We start from the raw sequence: 18,212 nt of genomic DNA on the forward strand, positions 1-18,212 counted from the left end.
ATTGAGAACTTTTGAAATCTCTATTTGTGTATTTGCTCATTTTTCCTTGTAATAGTTTTTGCTTCAGTGAGTATTTGAAAGCATAAACCTTTAGGATTATTGTGGTCTCTTGGTCGGTTGATTTATCATTATGAAATGTCCCTCTTTATCCCTGGTAATATTATTTACTCTGAAATTTTTGTGTGATGTTAATAGAACTACCCCGGCTTTCTTTTGACTAGTCTTAGCATAGGCATATCTTTTTCCTTTTATATTTTATATTTTTATATCCAGAGTGATTTTCTTATAGGGGTCTAAAGAGTTGGGTCTAAAGAGTCCTGTTTCGGGGTGCCTGGGTGGCTTGGTTAGTTAAGCATTGGCCTTTGACTCAGGTCATGATTCCAGGGTCCTGGGATCGAGTCCTGCATGGGGCTCCCTGCTCAGCAGCGAGTCTGCTTCTTTCCCGCTGCCCCTTCCCCTCCCCTACTTATGCTTGCTTGCTCACTGGCTCAAATCTTCAAAAAAAAAAAAAAAAAAGAGTCCTGTTTCTGTCTTTATTGTTTAGACCATTTACATTTTATATGATTATTGTATTGACAGGATTAGGTTTAAATTCACGATCTTGCTCTTTGCCTTTTGTCCTGTCTATTCTTTGTTCTTTTTCTACTTTTTTTGAGTTTTTAAAAAAATTTTGAATTTTTAAATATCACATCTCGGTTTTTTAGCAACATTTTTGTTGGTTTTGGTTTTTGCTGTTGTTGTTTTGTGGTTGCTGAGAAAATTTGTGGTATACATCTACAGTTTATAGCAATCTACTTTTAAGTGATTTTTCTACCACTTTTTCATATAGAGAAAAGCCTTTTATCTGATTCTCCTACTTCTCCCCCAGCCTTTGTGCAGTTGTTCTACATTTTCCTTTCATAAGTCTTAAACCCTAAGATACATTGATATTATTGTTGCTTTCAAGTGCTGATGCTCCTTTAGGGAGTTTTGTTTTTTTTTTTTAAAGATTTTATTTATTTGACAGACAGAGATCACAAGTAGGGAGAGAGGCAGACAGAGAGGGGGAAGCAGGTTCCCCGCGGAGCAGAGAGCCCGATGCGGGGCTTGATCCCAGGACCCTGGGATCATGACCTGAGCCAAAGGCAGAGGCTTTAACCCACTGAGCCACCCAGGCACCCCTTTATGGAGATTTAAAAAATAAAGTCTTTACGTTTAACATAATTACCATTTTCTGTGCTCCTCATCCTTTTGTTTATAGATTCAGATTTTTACCTGTTTTTCTTCTTGAAGGGCTTTCTTTAATGTATCTTATAATGCAAATCTGTTAATGTCCTTCAGGTTTTGTATATTCAAAACATTTTTTATTTTGCCCTCATTTTTGGAAAACACTTTAACTGTGTTTTTTTTTTCTTTTTCTGTTGATATTCTGAAGACGTTATTCCACCGTCTTCTGGTTTATGTTGGTACTGATGTGAGATGTGCTGTCACGCTTATATTTGGTCTCTATACAGTGTGTCCTTTGTTTTCCTCTGCCTACTTTTAATATTTTCTGATTTTTTCCCCTTGTTCTTTTTTTTTTTGGAAAGCCCCCCCTTTCCCTAAAGATTTTATCCATTTATTTCAGAGAGAAACTAGGTTGAGCTCAGGCATGGGAAAGGGACAGAGGGAGAGGGGGAGAGAGAATCTCAAGCACATTCGGTGCTGGGCATGGAGCCTGACGGAGGGCTTGAACCCACAACCCCAAGAACATGAGCTGAGCTGAAACTAAGAGTGAGTGGCTGAACCAGCTGAACCACCCAGGTGTCCTTTCTCTTTGTTTTTTAAACAACTTGATTATGATGTGTCTTTGTGTAATTTTCTTCCTGCTTCTTATCTCAGGAACTGTGGATTATAGTCTTCATCAAATTTGAAATTTTCAGGGCACCTGGGTGGCTCAGTGGGTTAAAGCCTCTGCCTTCAGCTCAGGTCATGATCCCAGGATCCTGGGTTCGAGCCCCGCATCGGGCTCTGTGCTTGGCAGGGAGCCTGCTTCCTCCTCTCTCTCTGTCTGCCTCTCTGCCTGCTTGTGATCTCTGTCAAATAAATAAATAAAATCTTTAAAAAAAAAAAAAGACACCTGAAGTGTTCCCACAGTTCACTCATACTGTGTTCATTTTATTTTTCAGTCTTGTTCCTTGCTGTATTTCATTCCGGATAGCTGCTGTTGCTACATCTTCCAGCTCACTACCCTTCTTCTGCAGTGTCTCATCCATTAAACCCATATAGTGTCCTGTTTAATCTTGGACACCTTGTCTGTTAAGTCTGTCATCTATGATATTTTGGGGGTTTGTGTCAGCTGAATGATCCCCCCCCTTAATTATGGGTCCAGTTGTCTTGCTTTTGCATGTCTGATTTTCATAAGATGTGATGCCACACACTGTAAATTTTACTGTGCTGGATGCTGGATAATTTCGTATTTATATAAATACTATTTAGCTTTGTTCTAGGACATAGTTATCTGGAAATAATTTGATCCTTTCAGGTCTTGCATTTCAGTTTTGTTAGGGCCCCAGAGCAGCACCTTATGTATGCTTGTTCATCCCACCCTTAGTGGGATTTTCCCTCTTGCTAGGAGGGACAGACATCATTCCTGGGCCTGGGTGAGCCTTGGTTTGTTTCTGGTTATCTTTCTGGGTGTCTCCTCTGCTTGAGTCGTTTCCTCACACACCTTTGATCAGTACTCAGGTGAATACTTGAGGGGCCCCTTATCATCTCCTGACCTTACTGTCTACCAAGGGGTGTCCTGTCTGGGGCTCTGGCCTGTGAACTCTAGCCTTGGACTCCCTGGATTCCCATCTCTGTCTTCTCACTCTGGGGTGCTAGTGGGCTCCATTTGGGTTCCCCTTCTGAGTACCATGACCTATAACCTTTCTCCAGGCAGGAAGTTGGGGGCAGTTACGGGGTTTGCCTCATCTGTGTCATGGCTCTCAGGGACCACGCTCCTTTGTTGACTGATATCCAGTGTCATTAGAACCATGTTTCTTTCTCTCTCTCTCTCTCTCTTTTTAAAGATTTTATTTAAAAAAAAAAGTTATTTATTTGACAGAGTACAAACGGGTAGCAGCAGGCAGAGGGAGAAGCAGACTTCCCACTGAGCAGGGAGCCCCATGTGGGGCTTGATCCCAAGACCCCGGGATCACGACCCAAGCAGAAGGCAGATGCTTAACTGACCGAGCCACTGAGGCACCCCTAAAACCATGTTTCATGTATTTTGTCAATTTTATCATTTTTTTTATTCTTATCTTTTTCAGCATGGTGGTAAATGTAATCACTGTTACTCCATTTTGGTTGAAAGCGGAAGTATAGCAAAGAAATAATTAAAAAAAAAAATGAGCTGAAGAAAAAAAACAATTTAAAGGGGCTTGCCCAGTATTTTAAAGTAATTTAAAAGGCCAACATAGACCTATCCTTTTGAATTTAAGATATCAAAACATAAGGACAAAAAAATTCTAGAAATATTTAAAATGAAAAAGTAGATTACCTAGATACAAAAGATAAAAAAAAAAAAAAGTCAGGCTAGCCTCACACTTTTCCATAATAGGGCTGGAAGGCTTCTGAACAATATCCACTGAGTGTTGAGGGAGAGATGTTGTAACTCAGGAATTTTAAGTTTCAGAGGCTATACTTTATGATAGGGGAGAAAAATTCTAGTAAATACAGCATAGGACTGAAATGTACACGAAGCCAAAGCCATTAGAAACGCGAGGAGAAATGAATCCAAAACACCATTGTTAGGAGACTTTCATCTACAACTTTGAGATCCCCATATGCTAGGTCGGCAGGAAAAAAAGATGAAGGATTTGAATACTCTAGTTTAAACATTGCACTTTGCACTGGACAAATGTTCTTAAAGATTTTGTTTGTTTGTTATTTATTTGACAGAGAGAGAGATCACAAGCAGGCAGAGAGGCAGGCAGAGAGAGAGAGGGAAGCAGGCTCCCTGCAGAGCAGAGAGCCCGATGCAGGGCTCGATCCCAGGACCCCCGAGATCATGACCTGAGCCGAAGGCAGCGGCTTAATGCACTGAGCCACCCAGGCGCCCCTGGACAAATGTTCTTAAACATAAGAATCAACTGCATAGGAGGCCACTAAAGAAATAATAAATATGAAGTGACTAGCTCAGGACTTCGGAAAAAAAGAACAGGTCACACTAGGAGAGAGAGAGAGGAAGGAGCTGGTAAAGAGAAAAGCAGAAATGCAGCCTGAAGTGAGAACCTCTCCCAGAACCAGCGGGTCCTCCACACCCTACCCTCTTGCCCCTTCACTGTAGTCCATCCAGCCTAGCTGCCAGTCTGACATCTGGAGAGCTGTGAAAAGCGTTTTCTCCCCTGCGTTTAGTGTAGACGTACTCTGTGGCAGAACCTGACTAGAACGACAAGGAGCTGCTCCGCGTCTTTACTTATCCCACTTAGTATGCTGTATCTGTCACTGGACACACTGGACACTGCTCTGGGCCCAGGGGCCTAGGGGATGGGAGGCTGGAGGGGTGGCGAGAAGGCCAGTGTGACTGAGGCAAAGGGAGGACGGGGCAGTTCAGAGAGGGAGGGAGGCAGCGAGGGTCATGGGTGACCACAGGTTCACAGTCCCTAAGAGGCTGATAAGAACCCCTCAGGATGGCTGTTTTTCAGAACTTAAAGTTTTTTGAATTTTAGAAGAGCCAGCACATTTTCTACTACAGGGACTGTCACCACTACTGACCCCTCTCTGTGTCTCTGATCTTCCCAGCAGAAGCCCAGCTCTTCACCTCCTGCCTGGTGGTGGTGGTTGGGGGGGGGGGGTGCTCTTCAGTAAATACAGCTTCTCAGTAAAGCCTTCCCTGGACACCCTAAGCTTTTACCCATGTTCCTTTGCCCTTTTTCTGGCTTTTTTTCCCCCTCAGTATTTATCATGATCTAACATGCTTATTTTTTATTTGCTTTTCATGTTTATGGTCTGCTTCACAAGAATATAAGCTCTATGGAGACAAAGGTTTTTTTTTTTTTTTTTTTTTTTTTTTTAAAGATTATTTATTTTGACAGAGAGAGATCACAAGTAGATAGAGAGGCAGGCAGAGAGAGAGGGAAGCAGGCTCCCCGCTGAGCAGAGAGCCCGATGCGGGACTCGATCCCAGGACCCTAAGATCATGACCTGAACCGAAGGCAGCGGCTTAACCCACTGAGCCACCCAGGCGCCCCGAGACAAAGGTTTTTGTCAGTTTTGTTGACTTCCATAGATCTCCAGACCAGCATTTAGAACTGTGCATGATACAGTAGGTACTTAATGAATATTTGTTGAATGAACAAATATTTAGAAAATTTTATAATAGAAAACTATTAGAAAATTTAAAAATTCAAATACTCAGTCGAGTCAGAAGACTTGACTCCCTAAATCTCTGGTAAACTTAAGAAGGGTAAATATTGCAGATACATAAAAATTAAGAATAGTAAAGGTTGTACTGCAAACCCAAAGAAACCCAACTAAATGAACAGCCAACATCACACAGACTTTTCTTTAAATGCATCTGGCAGGTTTAAAATATACTTAAGTATTTCCTGTAGTTCTGAGGGCCAGCCTACGCTCCCAGTTAAAACTAGTTCATCATACTGGTAATGTGAGCTTCTGTCATCCAGCCTAGGAAATGTGAAATTTTGAGTGTGAGAGAATGCCCTTACCAGTTTTGCCTGGGAGAAGGGCATAAATGGGGACAATCCTATACAAAACAGATGTCTGGTCATCCTGTGTCTTGAACATAGACTGGCATACAGTGCGCTGAAAGGGGTGATCTTGACTGGGTGTTCTGCGCTAGGTGTCCTTTACTGTACTATAGCTTCTGTTTTGGTCGGTGGTAGAGAACAGGTTTAACCCCATACATGCTGATAAATGTATGTAAATGATATTGTTGGACTTCCTGCAAAGCAACAATGGAGAGTATCTTGCTGGCTGTTAGGATGGAAGAAAGTGGTCAAAATCATTAGCCTCTAGGTAGGTGGTAAGGGTTTGGTGAAGCCTTTCACTTGCTTAAGGACCTTCTTTCTAAACTACTCTGTAGCCTGGGAGGACTAATGATTTGGATCCTTGGTAGGTAGAGGAAATTATGGCTACGGGTTCCTTATGCCTTTTGGGAACCAGATGGGAAGTACCATCTTCCTGAATGAAAAGACTGCACGTTATAAGCTAATCATTTATGCCAAACTAAATTTTAGGCTTAATCCAAATTTGAATCAAAACCCAAGTGGAGAGGTGGCTGGGTGGTGCAGTCGGTCAAGTGTCCGACTCTTCAGCTTAGGTTGCGATCTCAGGGTCATGAGTTGGAGCCCTGTGTCCAGGAGAGTCTGCTGGGATTCTCTTCCTCTCCCTCAAAAAAACCCAAGTGGATCTTTTTTTTTTTTTTTTGAGATGAGTCAGGAATATGAAGAAGAGAAACTTGATCAGATGTTTGTGAAATTGAAGTACGGGGCGGGGAGGAGAAAACAGACTGATTTGAATCAGAGTACCATGAGTATTTTACCATGCCAGATAGAAAAATTTACTGTCAACTTGGGATTTTTTATTTTATTTTATTTAAAGATTTTATTTATTTATTTGATGGACAGAGATCACAAGTAGACAGAGAGACAGGTGGAGAGAGACGGAGAAGCAGGCTCCCTGCTGAACAGAGAGCCCGATGCGGGACTTGATCCCAGGACCCTGGGATCATGACCTGAACTGAAGGCAGAGGCTTTTAACCCACTGAGCCACTCAGGCACCCCGAGGATTTTTTTTAAAAAGTGTAGTACAGTTACAAGAAAGGAGAGACAAAACTAACATTTTTTTGTGTACACAAGAGTTCAGTGAATTAAAAGATGTAACAACAAAATCAGTAAAATGATTATTTAATTAACAGTTGGGACAGTTACTTGACTATTAAGAAAATTAAGTTAGATCTTTATACTGAATGCTGGTATATCAAATAAATCCTGGATAGATAAAAATTAAGATGTGAAAAATGAAATTACTTTAAAAAATTAGAAAAAGATACAATTGAACATCAGCTAATAAGCCTAAGGACTGTATTCATAAAACAATGGAAGAAATCGCAAATGGAAAGATAAATTTGGTTACATAAAAATGGAATTTTATATTTTTAAAAGGAACTATAAAATGTGCAAAAATAAAATTTGTATTCATCTTATTCCTACAAATCAGCAAATACTAACAGCATAGTAAAAATAAGCAAAGGTCGTGAAAAATCAGTTCACAAAAATAATACAGGTACACAGATGACCAACAGATACATGAAAAAAAAAAGTCTTTGTTTTATTAAAAAAAAAAATCAGTGTTCTGCTAGATTCTGGGAAAAGGGGATTCACAAACTAGTAATGCATAGTTTACTACTATCTGAAGTTTATACCAGCCTAACCAGGCTGATTCATGTTCTCTTTTGTAAAATCTTTCCTGCTTATTTTTCATGATGGGACTTTGGAATGTTTAAGACTGCACATATAAATTCTATAAACAGTACCGTCTGGTTTAAATCTTTTAATAAGCTGCATGGAGGAACAGAGCCAGTTTTTACTGCGTACTTGCTGTGTGCCGAACCACGGACCTTGAATGTTAGTCCATTCAGTCCTAACCAGCACTCTGAAGCTGAGGGCCAAAAGTGTTTAAGAATTTTCAGGGCCCGACATTTCTTACCTGGAAGAAGCCAAGTTGGAGTTAAATTTAGGTTTAATTTAGTTCAATTTAGTTCAAAATTTAGTTCAAATCCACTGCCTCGTGTGGATTTTGTATACTTCTGATTTTGTATAAATGTCTGTTCCTCTGCTTTTTAGTTTTTCCCAAACGGATATGCCTTTGCCACTGGCTCTGATGATGCCACGTGCCGGCTCTTTGACCTCCGTGCAGACCAGGAGTTACTGCTGTATTCTCACGACAATATCATCTGCGGGATCACTTCCGTAGCCTTTTCAAAAAGCGGGCGCCTCCTGTTAGCTGGTTACGATGACTTCAACTGTAACGTGTGGGACACGCTAAAAGGAGATCGTGCAGGTTGGTAAAGAAGTTTCAGTAGGTTTGGATTTTGTCAGGAAGCAGGGAGAGGTTCCTGTCAGGTGGTTCTCCAGGCCTCCCGGATGCTATGGAGCCATGGGGAATGGCACCCTGGCATCTCTTCATTCGTGGTCCCTAGTGACGTTCCCGTTTTGTAAAGAGTAGAAACATCTAGTTCTAGAATATCTTGTTTGGTAAGTTTTGCTCTGAAGATGAACAGTGAATCTGATTCAGTGTGGACTTTGCTAGATTACAGTTTCTTCTAACCTGACAGGAGGCACTGTAACTGCTATGAATCCTCTTCCTTCTGGAGCGGATCTAGTCTGGGACAGGACACAGGCCCACTCTCCCCTTAGCCCCATGCTCTGACTTCTCCCCTGTGGCCTCCAGAATATTAGTGAGTGTATCAAGTCCCACTGTAGACGGTCATGAATAACACCTTACACAGAGTGATTGTAAGTATTTCTTACAATCAGTATTATGCACAAGGACTCAAACAGGTACATGGCTTGTTACCAAAGCAGCAGCCCTCTGGCCCCGGCTGCTATTTCCTGTTCCCAAAGGTAGCTCCTAAGTATGTACTTCCATATCTTTAAATAACACGCCTTTCCTGCTAGCACTCCGTATGTGTGCATGTGTGCACTCCCACGTGGTTTATTAGGAGCAGCGGGAGAGATGCTAAAGCTGAACACTCAACAGAGACTAGAAGTTTTAAAACAATGATTTGAATGAATCACTGACTTTTTTTTTTTTTTTTTTTTTAACTTCTTGGCATTCTCTGTTGAGGGCTCAGCTTTAACATTTCTCCTCCCGCTATAGCCGCATCCTTCCTGTCTTCTAATGTTTCCCACATATTTAGAACATCAGTCAGTGTTTACATAATTAGGACTTTTGTTTAAAGAGGTATTAGGCATTTGCCTGGATTGCCTGGATTAACAATAATCAGAATGTGTTTGTTTCCCATAATTTAGCATATGCTTGAGTTAGTTTTGCTTTGCTTACAGTTGCTTGGTTTCGTTGGCCCAACTGGATACTCTAATGGTAAAAATTGAATAGCGACTTGCAAATTGCTAATTCATTTTCCTTTCCAATATGACTTGGAGTATTTAGTCACAGTGCTCATTTTCTGTTACTTCAACCCATGATTGTACATTTGCCTGTTGCCAAACATTGCTGTGCTGGAGGGACTACCAGCGGTATTAAGAGTTAGATGAGGTATGTTCCTGCGGTTGGGTGAACATGATTTTGCTTCGTTATAGAGAGATACTGCAAACTCAGTTTATTAAAAAAAATAATTCTTGAATTTTATATATTCCAAGTTTTCTTGTAGATCTTCATGATTCTCATTTTCCTTGCAGTTACCTAGCTTACCCCTCGCATCCAGGCTCCCCGTTTGGGTTTTAAATACCCTTCTAAATCTTTTATGCACATACTTGTTTAATTCTGAAAGTTGGCTCTTGTTAACTTTTTACTAAACTTCTGCTTTTCAGGTGTTCTTGCTGGTCATGATAACCGTGTCAGCTGTTTAGGTGTAACAGATGATGGCATGGCTGTGGCAACAGGCTCTTGGGACAGTTTTCTTAGAATCTGGAATTAATAGTGCATACCCGTTCTCCGTTGCTATCTGGAGAAATCAGTGCTACAGCCTATCGCTGTGAGAAGAAAATTCTACCTTATATTTGCAGGTGAAGATTTTTCTATTGAGATTGTTATATACAAAAAGATTTCAGTAAACTACAAAACAAAACAAGTTGGGGGGAGAAAAAAAAGGCAAGGGTGCTTGCTGAGATTGAAAGGACCAGTGCATTAATTTGAGGAATTAAGCTAATTGAACCTTGATGAATTTTTGCTTGTACTCGAAATTCTTTATTTTCTTTGTGTAGGACAGAATGTTCACATTATAGCGGTTTATCATGTTTGATTGTTTGCGTTTTTTAAGACTTATATTTTTATCTTTCTATACATAAGAACCACATTTTTGAGTTTTGTAATGGAGGAAGTAGGCATTGTAAGTGATGGAAGTGATCCCATATGTATGTGTACTTACGTTTGAAGAAAGTCTCCTTGATTTCTGACCTTTTAGCTCCTGGTTGCTTAATGTTTAAGAATGCTGGCAGGCCTAGATACCTCTGAGGGCAGTCCCTGTTGAGTATCATTAGTTTCTGGTGTATCCTTCTGCCATCCTGTGAATTTAAGTAAGTGCTCATTTTCAGTCCTTGGAGGGGGAGATAATCTGAAGGCCAGGGAATCAAGATATCATTCTGAAATTTTAGACATACATAAGAAATTCTTACATAGTTAGCAGTGATTGCATAAAAAAAAAGTTCTGAACATTTAAAAAATCTGGTTAGGATCTAATGACACTTGGAGTAGGTCTCTAAAGAGCAGGGCTTTCCTAGTGATTTCATATTCTAAAACTGAGTTTGTAGGTTACCCTCATTATTTCAGATTAACATTTGGGTTGTCCTTGCATCTGAAGAATTTTGTCCAGTGTTCTCCGTCGATAGACATGTAGATGGGAAATACAATGTGATGACATTACGTTGTTGAAAGAAGTGTTAAAATCTAACCAGTCACTAGACTTGATTAGTTACAGTTGTGTAGCAAGGTGGCTTTATGAGTTGTTCAGTTTATATCAATTCAGATTTCATATTATCGTGACTTAAATTTTAGTATATGTGCTGCCGAAGCGAGCACATCGTGACTTAAATTTAAAAAAAGGAAACATTCAGACTTTTCGCTCTTCTGTGCTTTTTCTCTTGGCACAAAAAAATGGTTTCTAAGTGATTTTACCAAAAGGAATACTTAGATCCAAGTGACTCCACTTTAAAGCCAAAAGAAAAATTCCAGGAGCAGTCCTTAAAGGAGTCAAAGGAAGATTGCTTAGTATTGTCCTAAGCAATTCCTACTTGTCAATGATATAATGTGTCTATTATTAGAATGCCCCCCTCAATTTAAACAAAGATACTTTTCCCCTATAACTAAAGCTAAATGATTGATAATACAAGATCATTAGTCTTGATTGATGAAGTCATGGATTATTATACAAAAGTGCATTACTTTTGTAATTTAGTAAACCATGTCTGTTTCAACTTAGGTTTCAACTTTTGATCACATGTAACCCTAATCTAAATGCTCCCCAAATTTTACTTGTGAATTTTCATTTTTATATTGTGAATATGCTAGTAAGTGCACCGACTATAATGAAGTCTGTTACCAGTTTTAAGATCAGCTAATGATGATAAAAAGAAAACGGATAAAGGAAGAGTAAGATGTAGGACCAAAAAAAAATGACTTTTAGATGGCAGGCATGAATGTATATTTATAAACACATAAGATTTCTATGAACTTTTTTTTGCAATTAATGTTTGTGGACTGTCATTTCATAAAGAATAGCTCTTTAAGGTAAGGCAATATTTTAAAGGAACGTATTCATTTCCCCAAAAGGTGAGGTTTTGCCATGTAGTTCAGCAGTTCATTCCAAATTCCTGTAAGAAAGCCCTTCTGCCATGTGCAAAATAGCTATATATATACATATATATATGTGTGTGTATATATATAAAAAATGTATATATGAGAGCATCTCCTCTACCTTGAAAGTTTCTCTAACAACAAGATACTTTTGCCAGAGGGGCACGGACTATAAGAATTCCATGGTCTTAAGCATGTTGATAGAAAGATTTAAAGTCTTTGTAGATAAGCTTAAAAGCAGTTCCCATAATTAAATGTGTACTAGGCAACTAAGACCCAATCACTATTGTGCTATTTATACATATGACCAAATGGTGACCTTATTACCACATTAACTTACTAGCTAAATCTTTGCTCTCCAGTAATGTAGGTTCCAATTGCCAGAAATATTTATTTACTTGCAGTTTGAGTTCAGCTGATAGTCTCAAGTGTTGTGCATAAGACTTGTAACCGGTAAGAGGAATATAGTATTACTCTACAGTTTTAAAGAATTTGCATCAAGATTGTTGTATTTATCTGGTACCTGTTTCCTTTACCTTATAAGAAACTTTAACATAATACGCCTCAGCATGTTTATTTATAGATTAATTAATCATCTCAAAGTGTTTTTTTCCCCCAGATCTAGCAAGAATAATTTAAGAGAACATACTCTTTTTTAAAAAGAGTGATAATGATTGCCATGTGGTTCAGCAGATCATCCCAAAAGCTGGTAGCAAAGACCTCTCCATCTTGATGGACAGGCAGTCCTCAGTTTTGGCACCTGTATTAGAGGTTTAGACTAAATATCCAAGGTCCATCCTTCCCTCCCTCAGATTTTTCTAGCTTGATCCCATGGTTCCATGCATACCACACTGAGTTCATCTTCACAGATGCAAAAGTTTGGGCTTAATATTTCAATTCTAAGAGTCTAATAGGCCATTCTCATTTTAATGTAGACTCAGCTGAACTGCTACTGCATGATAGTGAACTAGTATCCTAGACATACAGATATAGGTGCTTCTGGAACGTGTTCGGCAGTCTTAAAATTAACCTGTTAAGAGAAATGGATCTTGCCTTCTTCAGGTGACAGTGAAATTTTTATTGCTAAAATATACTGTGCCAGTATTCTAACTGACCTTCTCCAACACTATCGAAGTCTTAGATTTAATAATTTTAACCTTTCTAAAAGTGACAACATTCAGGGAAATTTATGCTTTGGTTACTGTTGAATGTTCACATTTTAAATTACAAGGCAGGTGAATACCTGTGGCTTATCTGTTGATGTTTAAGCTTAGGAAACTGATTAATCAATCTTGGAAATGGGCCTATCATTTTCACAGTATTCTCTCTAGAATCTTGAGGGTTTAAGTCAGGCTTAAAAATTTCTGCCTTTTAAATCAAGTACTGTGTTCAGCTTCAAATTTGCCTTTAGCCATTGTGGAAAGCAAAATTTTAAACTGTCTTATTTCCCGTTAGAATTTTTTAAAGCACCCGCAAGGTTAATTAGCACAATGAAAAAAATTAGTATTTTAAATTAGACTGTTTGGGTGAATTATGTTTCATATTTACTAGTTTTTCCTCCTGCTCATTTTGAGTTGCCTTAAATTCTGTGGTATATCTTACAATAGGTACTCATTAAAATGGTTCATAGTTGAATGTCTAAGCTAGCGGTGTATCTTTTCAAAGTTTCAGTCACAGATTGATGGTACACCTTGTATTTAGTAGATTTGTTTGCATGTTGATAAAATTTCCTTTTTCTTAAATCCAATTACTGATCCTATAAAATAGATATAATGCAGCATCATGAAAAAGCTGGTTTTGTGTTTCAACTGGTGTTAAGTGTTCCCAACAAAATCTTACATCATGTAGTATTTTTTAATTGAACTTCAGTGATAACTTGGTAGATATTTCAAGCCTTTTTGTTTTTTACACAATGGTGCTCTATTTGTTTTGAAAGCATCTGAACACTTGGATTCACATATTCTTATCCAAAGGCATCCACATAGAAGTGGGTTTTTAAAGCTGATTAAAATGTTTTTCTTCACCTACAGTGGTTTCTACAAACTTGTAGCCAATTGACTTTGAATGTCAGTAATATGACTATGGGCAAGGTGAACGTAGTAGATTAAAGCTCTTACAAAAGCTTTAAACCAAACTATGGACTTGTACCATGACTTAATAGTATTCTTGGATCTTTCTTGCACAATGATTCATTACTTTATTTGTACAGTAGCTCTGTGAAATGTTGCTGTGAACTGATACTGTAATCAATAAAGTGCTTTTAACCAGATTTCATGTATTACGTTTTAATTTTAAAAATCACACTAAAAATAGGTGCCTGGGTTAGTGTCTGCCTTCAGCTCAGGGCATGATCCCAGGGTTCTGGGACTGAACCCCGCTTCAGGCTCCCTGCTCCGTGAAGAGCCTGCTGCTTCCTCTGTGCCACCACCCACCACTTGTGCTGTCTCTCTAAATGAATAATATCTTAATCACACTAAAAATTAAGCCTCAGAAGTAAACTCCAAGCCTGGTATTTCATGCTTGGCCCTTTTGCCTTCCCTTAACCTCCTCCTCATCACTATAAATGCTACTTACTGTTAAAAGGCTACAAAGTTACTGCTTTCATTTCTTTGTCTTTCAAGAATGAATTGGGGGAACTCTTTTCTTGGCCAGGAGAATGAAATGACATTTGGGAGCCTCTTTTCTTGGCCGGGTGCAAGGGCCAGTCTACTACATGATGATTAAAACTCACTGCCGGCATAAATGCTACATTTATCAACTATCAGGCAAACAAGTTTTATTTTCACCTTGCATACTTATAAAAATGTAGTTCTATAAAAAGTTTAAGACTATACAAAGTTACAAATAATCCTGCAAACATACAGAGTAAACCAAGTATGTGCAACAACTTTGAACTACAGCTGTGAATTTACATACTTCCTGTATAATTCATGGGCTTAGTCAGAGGTGCGCATATCTCTAGGCATAAAGGTTGGGTTTCATTACTGCAGTGTTCCATTTCCAACATTCATGCATTTTCACACTTGATCAGGCGGAACTACATTCAAACTGGTGATGGAGAACTTAACTGTAGTTTCTTCACTGTACCAGAACCACTATTCTGGTAGTTCCAACTTGAGCATGCATCGGGATCACCTGGAGGTCATGTGAAAACAGACTGCTGGTTCCCAAACACTACTGGATTCAGTAGGTATGGAGGAGACCCTGCAATATGCTCTTCTCAAAAGTTCACACAAGTGGTAATACAGTTAATTCAGAGACCAAACTCTGACAGCCACTGTACTATTACTAAGGAGGTGATACCAAACCACTATGCTCTTTCAAAAAGTTCAAGTACTTTCATATAAAGATTAAAGGTCTTGAACTTGTAACGTAAGTTAGTAGTACCCAGTCTTAGACATCAGTTTTTCATGTGGCAGTTGCTACATTTGTTGGTAGCTTGTACTATTTTTTGGTTATAAAACAACAACAAATGCTATAAAGTAGTATTTGGATTTTAATACTGCATCCTAGTATCTGATCTGCATAAAAATATATTTTTGAAAGGCTTCTGTGACCTAAGTAATGTTATTTTCTCCTTAAAATATCCTGGAACCTAGTGCTGCACCAAAAAGACTGAGTAGCATCTGGGAGCCTTAAAGGCACAAGAAAGGAAATATTAAGGATAAAAGAGCCTAACATGTTATCCCTCTGTGGAAAAGCAGAAACCATCCCTGGCCAAATGCACTGTCATGATGCATATAACAAGCATCTAGATGCTGGTGCTTTAGTGATCCTCAAGACTACGTTTTGCATAGCAAAGCTCCAGAACGCCATTTTGTAGGTTTCCATATATGTTTCTATTAGTTTTTACACAGAAACAGACACAGTACTTGAACTCATGAACATTTCATTAAGTTAGAAATTAAAATAATATAAACAGTGCCCTGGCAAATTCATACAATTAAATAAAAGTGAAAGCCACCTGGGGGGGACAGTCCAGCAGTATTCCTGGCAAAAACCTTCTGAAGAATAGCATTTGTACATGACCGTAACCACCGAAAATTCAGAGCTCCCATATCTTTGGCTATTTTTATCACTTCAAACTTTATTCCTAAAACTGAGATAGAAAGGTTTTCTTGCCATAATCATAGCTGAAGCAGAAAATACTTCTTTAGAAACAGATCAGGCGACTATTTATTCAGACCCAGATACTTTTTTAAGAGACTTTATAATAACAAACCTTTATACTATTTTACATCAGTTTTAATGGGAAAAAAGAGGGAGTAAAAACAGTATATTAGTGGTTTACATACCTGCCAGGACGGCAAAAGTGATTGTAACTTGCATCAAAAATACACTCAAGAACATTCGACACTCCTCCTTGATAGAGCAATACAGTTTATAAAACAACAAAAACAAATGACTATTCCCATTAAGGTGGGCATCAAAAATTAGTTTTGAGAAAAGATGAAAGGAGCATTCTCTAACTCCTGGATGCCAGGAAGCAGAGTTTTTCAGAATCAAAAACAAAGAGAGCCCTAATTAAGAACAAGGCCCCACCCCTCAGGGGTCACATAGTTGGTTCTGTTGCTTTTAACTAATTCATCATTTTTAACACAATTTAGCCTTTCTTTACCCAAAATTAAAATTAAAAATACATCAACACTCTTCAGAAATGCAAACACCCTGAGATAGATAATTACCAGAATCTACACAAGGATTTGCTATTTAGGTACAGTTAGTGTAATTCATATTTAAAGTCATTTCATAAACAACTGTCCCAATCTTCCAAGTTCCATTTTCTCCTCTGATGATCACCAAAGCAATCTCTACTGTTAAGATTCTTCTTCATTGCTTGAATGTAGAAACTGCTTAGTAAAATTCTCCAGTTCATTTTCAAGTTGAACGGCTTTATTTCTAATTTAGAAAAATGAATAAAAAACCACTCTAATTATCATAAAGGCCAGTGAGGAAAAAAAAAGTGCATTCCATCCAATCTTAAGAAGAAAACCACTAGTCAGGTGTTGCTACATTTATCTGAATGCAGATTAAATTATTACCAACCTTATAAGATATGTATATATGCTATTACTTTGCTGTAAACACAGAATCCAATGTCCAGAACTTGAAAAAGGTACACTGAGATAAAAACCGAAAACTTAAGAATGAAAAGCATAAGAGACAAAGGAATCCTATTACCTTACATGGGAGTTATATCCAAAGTCACAGAGTCGTAACTATCTTTGAATTCCCTTTAAGTTAAGCATAAAGTGTAGAATAACTGGTTTTATGTATATATAAAGTAGCTGTCAGATGTCAAAGGACCATGGTATACCAAAAGTTTGGTTTTTTTTTTTTTTTAATACTAGGATTATACCTGATACAGCTAAGTACCCTAAAAAGAGGAAAATAGGAACACTGACAGAGGAACACAGATCCTGTCTCCCATTCACCTACTATGCCAGGGCGCACACATACTTGAATGAGTTTCTCTTTTCTCTTGGTCTTGTACTGTTGCTGGGTGCATATTGTCAAGGTCATGTACTATAGACTCCACTGCGTGCTTCTTCAGGCTTCTGAAGCCTGAGGCAAGTTTTATCTGAATTACTGATCCTAATCTAGCAACAATGGAGATTCTAAATATTATGGTATTTGTTACTTTATACTTTCCTGTTAGAAAAAGGATGAGCAGATCATAATTATTCATACATAAGTCAGTCTGGCCAAAATCAAAAAGCTACAGTAAGTGCCAATAATATCATTTACATTTTACTCTAAACAAGATGAAACACTACTAAAAAAAACTTACCTAAGTCAAACACACACACACAAAACCTACTAAATATAATCTTACTAAATTTGAAAGGCTGTACTTGAGATAATCTTAAATCAGGCAGAATGGAATAAATCAAATTTACTTGGCTGTGTTTACATGTATAAGGAGGTTAAGGTCTAAGCGACGGCAGTCTTTTTCAGAGATGATGAAATTGAGGAGTGATGACGATGTCACTGCACATCAGATTAAGACATCGTGGACAGACTTGACTGTAAGTGTTTTAGATGTATGTCCCAAAATTTAGCTCACAAGGACAGCCTCTATAATTTGGAGACATCGCGAGCTGCTCTTGGATGAGCAACCGTATGTAGCACATGCACTGGTAAACAGCAGCAGCTTGGTTCATTGCTGCTTAATGATAACTTGTTAGGTGAGCCAGCTAATGGGTAAAAGGTGAAAGTGAGGAACTACCAAGAAGTAGTTTCTTCTACTACTCATCACTCATACTCCTGGTCAAGTCCCCAAAGGCAAACTTTACTTAGATGCCACAAAACCCACGATAAGTCAATATTAAACCAGAATGGTGCATATTAGGATGTCTTGTTTACTTTTGTCGCTTTAAAGTACACCCAACAGTCCCCCAATGAAAATGGAAGTTAAGGGTCTTGAATACAGAGGACTAAAAACTCACACTTTTGGGGCACCTGGGTGGCTCTATCAGTTGAGTGTCTGGCTCTTGGTCTCGGCTCAGGTCATGAGCTCATGGGTCCTGGGACTGAGCCCCGTGTTGGGCTCTCTGCTCAGCAGAGTTTACACGAAGATTCTTTCCCTCTGCCCTGCCCCTCAACTCGTACAGGCGGTAAAAGTGTGCAAGCATGTGCCCACTCTCTAAAATAAATAAATCTTAAAAAACAAAATCAAACCTTGCACTTTTAATTACAAAACTTCTGCTCTG

General features: G+C 38.6%; 2 protein-coding genes across 3 annotated transcripts in view; one reads left to right on the top strand and one right to left on the bottom strand.

Moving 5' to 3' along the window:
* GNB4 (G protein subunit beta 4) overlaps positions 1 to 10,698 on the top strand; it is a 54,413-nt gene extending 43,715 nt beyond the window's left edge. The window contains exons 10-11 of the mRNA XM_046001418.1: positions 7,812 to 8,028; positions 9,519 to 10,698. Coding sequence (XP_045857374.1) covers positions 7,812 to 8,028; positions 9,519 to 9,625 — 324 coding nt within the window. The 3' untranslated portion in view covers positions 9,626 to 10,698. The remainder of the gene's footprint in view (positions 1 to 7,811; positions 8,029 to 9,518) is intronic.
* A 1,318-nt stretch (positions 10,699 to 12,016) lies between these two features.
* The window catches only part of MFN1 (mitofusin 1), a 36,015-nt gene continuing 29,819 nt past the window's right edge, over positions 12,017 to 18,212 (bottom strand). For both annotated transcript variants that reach the window (XM_046001417.1, XM_046001415.1), the window contains exon 18: positions 12,017 to 16,398. In XM_046001417.1, coding sequence (XP_045857373.1) covers positions 16,317 to 16,398 — 82 coding nt within the window. In that variant the 3' untranslated portion in view covers positions 12,017 to 16,316. The remainder of the gene's footprint in view (positions 16,399 to 18,212) is intronic.

Source organism: Meles meles, chromosome 4 (genome assembly GCF_922984935.1).
Source record: "Meles meles chromosome 4, mMelMel3.1 paternal haplotype, whole genome shotgun sequence".
Lineage (NCBI taxonomy): Eukaryota > Metazoa > Chordata > Mammalia > Carnivora > Mustelidae > Meles > Meles meles.